We start from the raw sequence: 9,918 nt of genomic DNA, 5'->3' as shown, positions 1-9,918 counted from the left end.
ACATAAATATGGACACTATTCTTATAGGTTGCCGTTGAATACAATTTGCTGTTGCAGTAGAGACATTCAGACGAGGTGGCCGAGTGGTTAAGGCGATGGACTGCTAATCCATTGTGCTCTGCACGCGTGGGTTCGAATCCCATCCTCGTCGGTAGCTTTTCACTTTTTCCCACTTAATCCTGAATCACGTGTTTTGTCAGTTACGTAACGCCATATGTTTAAAAATAATCTCAGTTGCTCAGTATCACTTGCTCACATTAGTCCAAACGGACCATGAGGTTTAAATTACAAATGAAGGAGCTTCAATCAGTCTGCCTCAATCCCATATAAAACCCAGAATCAATACTATAAAGTGTAGCTATATATATATATATATATATAGATAGATAGATAGAGATAAATATAGATACGTGCAGATATGGCAGTGCACACAGACGCCCAGAGAAAATATCATCTCGCATTTTTTTATTGTTTTTGTTAGCTTTTCTTTTCCCCTGTCTCAGTTTACTTTAGTTTCCAGAGTTAATCTGATATTTTAAGGTTTATTTTGTTTGCCTAAGAGTTTTTGGTGTGGTTCATTCTAGTTATCATTCTATAGTTATTTTTGTTGCTGTTGGTTTTGTTTTTGGTGGTTATTTGTCATAGGTAAGATAATAAGTTCACAAGCACACGGCTCTCTACCACATACTCATCTCAACTAAACATAAGCTCCAGTCTTTTTATGTTTGACAAAACTAAACTTACAAAAATTACAACTAAAGACATTTTTTATTTTTTGGTTTAGTTTTGTAAACAATCAACATCCTTTCCATTTTTCTTTAAAGTGTGGTGTTTCAGTTAAAGTCCTTTCAGTTCCCCACACTAAGTTTGAATTTTTGTTATTTATAATTGCCTTGCAGACAAATTAGGAGCAATCCAAAACTTGGACACCAAAATCTGTTGGCTGACCTGTGGTTTTGCTCTTTCTTTGCTTTAGAATGAAAGTGAGCATTTTAGGTGTTTTCTGTACTTGAGTAAACAAAGTTATCTTCCTTTCACTGTGTCCAAAACCTTTGGTGAGTGGCAAACTTTTCACTCTCCCAGAAAACCCCCAGAGGTCTTTTTATAAAAACTCAACACAAAAGACTTTCCCCATCTTGAAATCAGTCTTAGATCACCATGCTGAAGGATGTCTCAGTTTCTGAACGTCATGACTTGATAGAGCTATAATAAACGATAGAGGTTTATCCTGTGAAAGCAGGTGCTGCACATACAGGCAAATATACAAACCATGCTATGAGAGGGACTCTTTAAACTAGTCCTTTTTCCTTCACCATTCGAGTGTGAGAACAATTTATGATGCACTTCTGTTGAACCTCGTCTCATCTTGTTTAAAACTCTTGTTGGCTCCACTCCTAATGGAAGTGATGAGATGAAATGAGAGCAACAAGAAAACACAACTGTGACATTTTTTATTCATCATCATTAACAAAAACAAAGGCCTTACAACACATTAACCGTGTGGACAGTGCTCATGGGGTCCTAGGAGGCATTTCCTCAGTTATGGTGGGTTTTTATTATTAAGGTGTGACAGTTACACTTCCAGGTTCATCACCCCTGAACACAAACTGACCTCATTCAGAGCTAATACTCTACATGAAGTCAAATTTTTGCACATCTTTCAAAATGATCTCTTTGTTACACATTTTACTGGATGTTTAGGCGTCCGATTTGTTCTTAGTTTTCAAAATTAATCTTTAATTTTGGCCTAACACGTTAGCAGTTGTATCTTGCGTGAAAAAAAAAAACACTTTCTATAATCTTAAGACAGCAAAATCATGTTTTTAGCTGCTCCTGCGTGAGTGCGAGTAAATATTCAGGGGGTTGAATTCAGTCAGTGAACTGATGTCACAGTATTTCAGCATTAAAAAAGGCAAACATAAGACAGCTTTAACTTTCACACTGAACATAAGGAAGCAGAATACACCTGCTGCAAATTAACAAGTGCGTTAGATTAAGCAGAGATTTCAGTAAACTTCAAATCCAGAGTTATCCTGCAAAGAGTTTGTTTTCCACCTAAACTGTGTGACTCCATCTACGTGTTCAGCACTGCAGAAATCAAAGGGCCCTGCTGTCACTGTCCATGCTCACTACCTATGAAACTAAAACACCGGCTCCGCTTTTGGATCCGCCTCCTTCGCTGTCCCTGGAGGGAGCGGCTGACTGGCCCTTTTCCTCTCCTTCGCCCTCTCCCACCAAACGTATGTTGTAGCGTTCCCTGTACTCTGTGAGCTCCCGCCCCTTCGTCTGCATCTGTGAGTTGATGGACTCGATTATTTTGGAGATCTGTGAGGACAGAAGGAGGAAGAAAATTAAATTTTGAGTTAAATAAGTGTCTGAGTACAATATATGAAGCTATTAAACGCCAGAGCACTCAGTGTTTAAAGAAAAATTGTAAAATGCTCTCATTTCCTCTTCTATCACCTGTTCTTTGTTGTTTTCCAAGGCAGGTAGAACTTCTTTTACTGTCCTCTCCACCAACACTCCTCCTATTAGACGAAAGCATTTCCTCGATGGATCCACCTCCTTCAATGTGTCTACTACTAAGCTGAATAGAAAAACAGAAATGTTAAAAAGAAAACTTATTCAACTCAAAAGGTAACACAGGAATGCCTCAGCTAGTAGCTGACATTGTGATTCCCCAGACTGTGAAATATTTGCAGCTAAGAACATGCATTCAGTGTTACATTCACATGCACCACCTGGTCTGCGCTAGAGCTTATTACGTATTTAGATGCTTATAATATCAGGCCATAAGTCACAATTAACCTCCACATCCACAAGTCCACTAGGATCATAAATTTCATCATCAGAGAGTGAGTGTGAGGGTCCATGTGTCTACGAGGACTTATCCACGGAGACTTTATTTCACCATGCACCGACCACACATGCACTCTGGGAGGTGAACTTAAAAGAAGTATAACAGGAATAACGACTCAGCCATCAGGTCTTCCACCAAGTATATTAATACCCATACAAGTATATCTGACACCTCATTTAAGCATTTATTTATTTTTATATTTAACCGTTTTAAGATCAGTTACTTAAACTCAGTTACCAAAGTAACTGCTGCCAACCTGTTCCGGTTGTGCCAATGAACTGTTTGCAAACATGCAAACGTTTCCTAATACTGGAAGTGAGAAATAAACACTTGCTGTGTGTGTTTTTCTGTCATCTGTCTGCTTTTTCTGTGTACACGTGTGTGTGCGCACACATTTGGGCCACACATCGTACATTTGAGAAGGCACGCAGTAAAACCATAAAATAATTTAGCTGCTTCCCAGTGCGTGTTGCAAGCCATGGTCAGATGGATTAAACTCCACCATCTTGGACTTCTGCTCTGAGATCCTCGATGAGCTGGAGGGGCACTGGAGCTAGAACCTGAGCTAGAATTTGACGAGGACCTAGAGTCAAGGCATGACCCTTGATACCTAGATAACGTCTATCGCCACTAGGATTTCATTCTGCTGTCGTAGCATCGGAGTCGTAAAATAGCATAACTGAATTCTGTATATCAATAAATCATGTTCAGTTCTCTCTTTCTTGAACTGCTGCATGAAACTTCTTTGTAAATGTAAACTGTTTAAAGCGGATCAGAAGGTTTGTACCAACCTGTGCTCGTTGATGTCCATCTCCAACTCTGCAGCTTTAGAAGCCATACTGCGCTGTTCCTGACGCATCCTCTGAAATGTTGCCACCACCTGCCACAGAAAACCACAGTGAGCACCATCATGGACCAGCAGAGACTGGACATGTAAGCATGTCTGATCCACACATAGTTAAGGTGTAAAAGTCTATGTAACCTCACTTAACAGAAATTCACACATTTTCAGTAATTTTTTGGCTATATCATAAAAATAATGGCATTTTAATTTTGAGTAACTTAAACACCTCCTGGTGATCAAAACCAGTGAGCTGTGTTTCTACCAGTGGGGGCTGTGTGGAAACTGTCAGGGAATGTTCACATTAACAATTAACCAGACTTCACTAAAAACACATAGGTTCTCTACAACAACACACACAGCCATCACTATTTTCTGAGATGACTGAGGGATTTTAATATCCGCTCAGCATGAGTCTGTGATGGTCACTGCCGTACTCTATGCTGTTCTGTGCTGCGCTGGGACAGCAGAGGGCAGCTGACACCAACAAACGCAAACTCATCCATGATGGACAACCTGCAGGAGCACCACATGAAACCATTGCATTGATCACATTAATCGCTTTCCACATACTTTTGTTGAGAGCAGCTACACTGCAGGACTTTTACGGCAGACTCAGTTCATCGTTACAGGTACTTTATGAATATCTGAGTAATGTGGCTTCACGTTGATTGAGTCGGGCTGGGTGGTCTTCAGTTATAAAAATAGCATCTTCTATTCATCCAGCCACACCACCTCGTTACACACATTTAAATACGTCTAACAGCCATAAACCGCGCTCTAGAAGCGCACACCTGACCCCAGCTCATTATATGAACGCTTAAACCTTCATGTTTAACACCAGCTGCTTGTTAGAGAGCAGACCATGACGGCGATGGGAAGCTAACGTTAGCTTTAGCTATCCAGGACTCAAACTGGTGGCTGTAACTCCACCGCACACGGCCCAACGACAACAATATCAACGACTGCACCGGTGAAGCAGCCTGAGGTGGAGGGGAGGGTACCTGTTCAGCTGACGGGCCGGACTGTTTCCCACCGCCGCTGTTGCTGGATTTGCTACCCGTGCTGCTACTGTTGGCTGCCATCTTGGAAGGGTGTTGCTTGCAAGGGACCCAGGAAAGACGTACAGGGCTGGTTTACGCGATTGCCTGTATAGAAATGAATAGAATAAAATGAAGTGTGACTTTCCATTATGGTATTATTTTCTTTTAATCACTGTAGTATGTGAAATTTTGGACTACCTCACATTACTAGGCCTTCAGTATGGACCAATTACTGTATGGACCTTAAATTACATTGTTACACAGCCTATGTTGTTTTTATTGTGGATTATACAATTTTTATTTTTACTTCTTATGGTGTTGCTGCAAGACGGCAATTTCCCTTGCGTGATCAATAAAGAATCTGTCTATTTACACTCTATGGCGAGTTCATTCCTTTATGAAATCCCATTTTAATGCCTTAACATTAGAGTTTTCCATATTATTTATGAGTGACTTATGCTGGGCAGACACTGTGCGATTTTTGGCCCATTTTGAGCCGATTTTTGAGTCGACCGTTTTGGCGATCGGTCCGATTTTGGCCTTCATCGTGCGCCGTGCATCGTGTAGTATACGTGGGGTAACGAGAAGCGATTAACACCTCACGACCAGCTCCCGATCATCAATCGCTTGGTCGTGATCCTCGCGACCGTCGTGAGGCTGTCACCGCAGCTTTTCACATTGCGCACGCGCAAACACAAATGTCGGCGAAAAAGACGGAGCAGCACGGCAGTGCAGCGTGTGATCTGGACACAGGCGATGGAGGCACAACTTGTAGAACTATGGCAAGCTCATCCGAGCCTTTTCGATGTGGCTTCACAAAATTATCACGACCACAACAACCGTGAAAATAGTTGGATCTACACTGCTGCTCACTCACAGCTGCCTGATCAATGTTTTTCTTTAGCAACTTAGCAAAGTTGATGGTGGTGGTGTGCGTGTCTGTGTGAGTGGAAGACAGAGAGGGAGAGCGAGCGACAGATTTTCTGTTATAACCTTAATTTTTATGGACGCACAGTTTGAGCACTCAAACTATAGTGTGAGACCCTGCATCGTGACCTATGAACTTCTAGCCTCTGCGAGTCAATCATACAGTTTGAGCAGGAGCTGAATCGCACGACTGAAAAAAAGAATCGCACAGTGTATGCCCAGTTTAAGACTATAAACTCAGCAGGAAAGTTTTTTTACAGAGGCTTTTCCATAGACATTTATACGACCTGAAGTGTTTTTGAAACTACAGCAATTAGCATCTGGTGGTCTTCAGACAGAATGCAGGTTTAAGACACTTTGGCTTCAGTGTACACTCAGTTATTCCCCTTGTTGTTTTCTAAATATGTTCTAGGTTAGTAAATTTACTTGTGAACGACCCATTTCCCCATAAGAAAGAAAGCAGTCTTTGCTTTTTTGGAAGAGGGCTGCCCACCACCTGCCAGCTGCAAAAGGTTGTGTGTGGCAAACAGCTGGCCACTAGCTACCTAGATTTCTTTTTTTTAATTGAGCAATTGCAAAATACAAACTTTCAAAGAGGATAACACAGGTAATACAAATGAAAATTTGGAACAGTACAACAGTACAAGCTTGTATGAATCGGGAGTTCACATTTTTTGATATTAAGAGATAAACCGGAAGCTTTAGAGAAGATTGAGATAATAATACTTGAAGTTTTATCTACAATTGATTTAACTTTCAAAAAGATAGATGTATCATCTACAAACTGACTTTGAACTCTTTGAACTCTCAAAATTGATATTCCTTGTATGTCGTTAGAATTTTTTGATTAATAGTGTTAAGAAATAGGGCATCCTTGTCGGATTCCTTGTTGCACCTTCAAGGAGACCGTGCTACTGAAGTCAGTGTAAAGCATTTCAACCATGTTGCAAAATTTACTTCCAAAGCCCAAAAATTCTAAAGCTTTTAACAAAAAGGAACGCTCGATTGTGTCAAAAGCCTTGAAGAAGTCCAGAAACAACACATAACTGTCCGTTGTGATAAATTTTCTGTAGTCTAGCAGGCCAAGAATCAGTCTAGTGTGGTTATGTATGTTTCTACCCTTCACAAAGGCTGACTGGCACTCATCCACTATTTTGGATAGCCCCAAATCCAATCTATTGGAGTTTGTTTGTTTGTTTCTACAAGAGCTTTGTGTGATTTGATAAGTATGGCTGATGAGCTGAACACGTTTTATGCTCGCTTCAACGCCGCAGCAATTAAAACAACAAACGGCTGCGTGCGCTCGGAGTGCACCAGTGAAGAAAATGCATTTATCATCACAGAGCATGCCGTGAGGAACACCTTCAGGAGGGTGAACACCAGGAAGGCAGCGGGACCAGATGCAATCCCTGGCCGGGTCCTTAGAGCCTGCGCTGATCAACTAGCACCGGTGTTCACGGAGATCTTCAAACTCTCCCTGGCCCAAGCTGTGGTTCCCACGTGCTTCAAACAGTCCATTATTGTCCCTGTTCCAAAGAAACAACAGCCCGCTTGCCACAATGACTACTGTCCAGTAGCACTGACTTCAATTGTGATGAAGTGTTTTGAAAGACTGATGAGAGATCACATCACTTCTTCACTTCCTGCCACCATCGACTCACTTCAGTTTGCTTACCGGACTAATCGTTCCACAGACGATGCCATATCTCACCTGCTCCACACATCCCTGAGTCACCTGGACACTGGCAGAGGGAATTATGTTTAGGATGCTGTTCGTGGACTACAGTTCAGCATTCAACACAATAATTCCCTCTAAGCTTTTCACCAAGTTGACGGATCTAAGACTCAGCTCATCACTGTGTCAGTGGATCCTCAACTTCCTCACAGACAGACCCCAATCAGTGAGGGTGGGAAAACAAGTCTCCCCCTCCATCTCACTCAGCACTGGAGTGCCTCAGGGCTGTGTTTTAAGCCCCCTGCTGTACTCACTGTACACTTATGACTGTGTAGCCACATCCGACACCACCTCCATTGTCAAGTTTGCTGACGACACTGCTGTTGTGGGCCTGATCTCCGACAACATCGAGATGGCCTACCTGGAGGAGATTAGGAACCTGGAGACCTGGTGCCAGGAGAATAACCTCCTCCTAAACATCAGCAAGACTAAGGAGCTGATCGTGGACTTCACTACAAAGCAGGCGAGGAATTACAAACCCCTCATCATCAGTGGCACGCCAGTGGAGAGAGTGGACAGTTTCCGATACCTGGGTGTCCACATCACTCAGGACCTGTCATGGTCCTGCCACATCAACACCCTGGTTAAGAAAGCCCGTCAGCGTCTCTTCTTCCTCAGAAGACTTAGAGACTTCCATCTGCCACTGAAGGTGCTCAAGAACTTCTACTTCTGCACCATCGAGAGCGTCCTGACGGCAAACATCTGCACCTGGTTTGGGAACAGCACCAAGCAGGACAGACGAGATCTGCAAAGGGCGGTGCGCTCGGCAGAACGCATCATTCAATCAGAGCTCCCTGACCTGCTGTCCATCTACACCAAGCGGTGCAAGTCCAAAGCTAGGAAGATTATGATGGACCTCTCCCATCCCAACAATGGACTCTTCTCACTGTTGAGGTCTGGGAAGCGCTTCCGCTCCCTTAAGGCCAAAACAGAGAGAATGAGGAGGAGCTTCTTCCCCCAGGCTATTCGGGGCCTGAACCAGGTGTAGGACTGGACTCTCCCAAACACGTCACTATAAGACTGGACTCTCACACACGCACCACCACACATTTCCTATAATCCTATAATTCCTATAATTTATAATCCTTATCTTTATAATCTCTTCTGCTATTTGCACATTTTTTACTGTAAATTCCTAAGTTAATTTGTAAATTCTGTAGTAAACTGTAAATTGTAAATATTGTAAAACTTTCTTCTGTCATTTAATGGTCGGGCATTGTACAGCTACAAGCATTTCACCCCCATGTCATACTGTGTATGGTTGTGTGTGTGTGACAAATAAAATTTGAATTTGAATTTGAATTTGAATTTATCTGAGGCTGAGACCACAGGACAGTAAAACATGATTTTTGGGCTTCATTTCTGTGCTGAACAGTCATTTAAGATTAGCTAGTAAATAACAATTAGCTAATGTTGTTCATGAGACTAAAGTCATATCACTTTGGTAATGTAAATATAATATGGCCAATATTATAGTTATTATATTAATCATTATTAGCTATTACAGCAGTGAACATGAACTCTGTGTCAAATACTGAGCTTCAGTACAGATTCAAGTTGCAGTTATTTATATTTCCTATCACCTTAAATCTTCACTCAAAGACAAGTATCTTTGACAGTGCATATATAGCTGCATCATATATAAGAGACAAATGTTGTTCCTTCATGTTGGCATTACTAAATTTGGCTCATTGCTTACATATATTTATAAAAAGAAAATGTACAGGCTGTGATAAATGTTTCTGATAAAATGAAGAGTAGACTGATATATTAAATATTCGTTTATTGGGTGAGAAAATCGGACCATGTCATAACTGCTTTAAGTCATACAGAATAGATATCAGAGCCTTGAACAGGCTGGCTTCTGCTAAATGGGTCAAACTGGGCAGAAAGTATACAAACACGTAACATCCTTATAGAATATGATGTAACACTATAGATCAACTTACCTCAGAATATATAAAGCATATAAACAATTACAGCAATATGATGCAACAAACACAGCAGTGCTACTGATCCAAAATACTCAAAGCTTCATAGAACTGGAACAAACATTTATTTTTAGCTCCATTCTGCTGCTGATACATACTTTAGGTTTCTGAATGTTAAACTTGTTGCTGCATGTCTGTGAAGGTTCTCAGTCATCCAGGTCATCGTAGTCAAAGGAGCTTGCAAAGAAAAGCGTCTGGACTTCTTTAAGTTGCTTGAAGACGTTTCACCTCTCATCCGAGAAGCTTCTTCAGTTCTAAGGTCAAATGGTGGAGAGTCCCAGATATAACCTAGTGGGAGTTTCCCCCCACAGAGGGACAAAAGGACCCCCTGATGATCCTCTAATCGCCTGAGCCAAGGTGTGAAACTGGGTGTGGGTCCCAATCAGCCAGAGTTTCGGGTGTGTTCATTGTGAAACCTGGCCCCACCTTATCATGCGAATTCCTGAGGTCAGATGGCCCAGGATGTGAGTGGGCGTTAAGGCGTCTGGGAAGGGATCTCAAAACTGGATTATAGATGGCAG

General features: G+C 41.8%; 1 protein-coding gene and 1 non-coding gene across 2 annotated transcripts; one reads left to right on the top strand and one right to left on the bottom strand.

The window, feature by feature from the left end:
• Nucleotides 1-69: 69 nt before the first annotated feature.
• On the top strand, nt 70-151 carry trnas-gcu. The gene has a single exon. It is a non-coding gene; the product is annotated as a tRNA-Ser (tRNA).
• A 1,284-nt stretch (nt 152-1,435) lies between these two features.
• On the bottom strand, nt 1,436-4,836 carry pfdn2 (prefoldin subunit 2). Its single transcript, XM_040045140.1, has 4 exons — nt 4,706-4,836; nt 3,652-3,740; nt 2,464-2,587; nt 1,436-2,325 (listed from the first exon to the last, which is right to left on the bottom strand). Exons 1-4 carry the CDS (start codon nt 4,784-4,786, stop codon nt 2,134-2,136), a joined length of 486 nt encoding a protein of 161 aa, XP_039901074.1. The 5' UTR covers nt 4,787-4,836; the 3' UTR covers nt 1,436-2,133.
• Between the last annotated feature and the right edge of the window lie 5,082 nt (nt 4,837-9,918).

The sequence above is a fragment of the Simochromis diagramma genome, unplaced genomic scaffold (assembly GCF_900408965.1).
Source record: "Simochromis diagramma unplaced genomic scaffold, fSimDia1.1 OVJJ01000590.1, whole genome shotgun sequence".
Classification (NCBI taxonomy): Eukaryota; Metazoa; Chordata; class Actinopteri; order Cichliformes; family Cichlidae; genus Simochromis; species Simochromis diagramma.
This window is presented reverse-complemented; position numbering and strand designations above follow the sequence as displayed.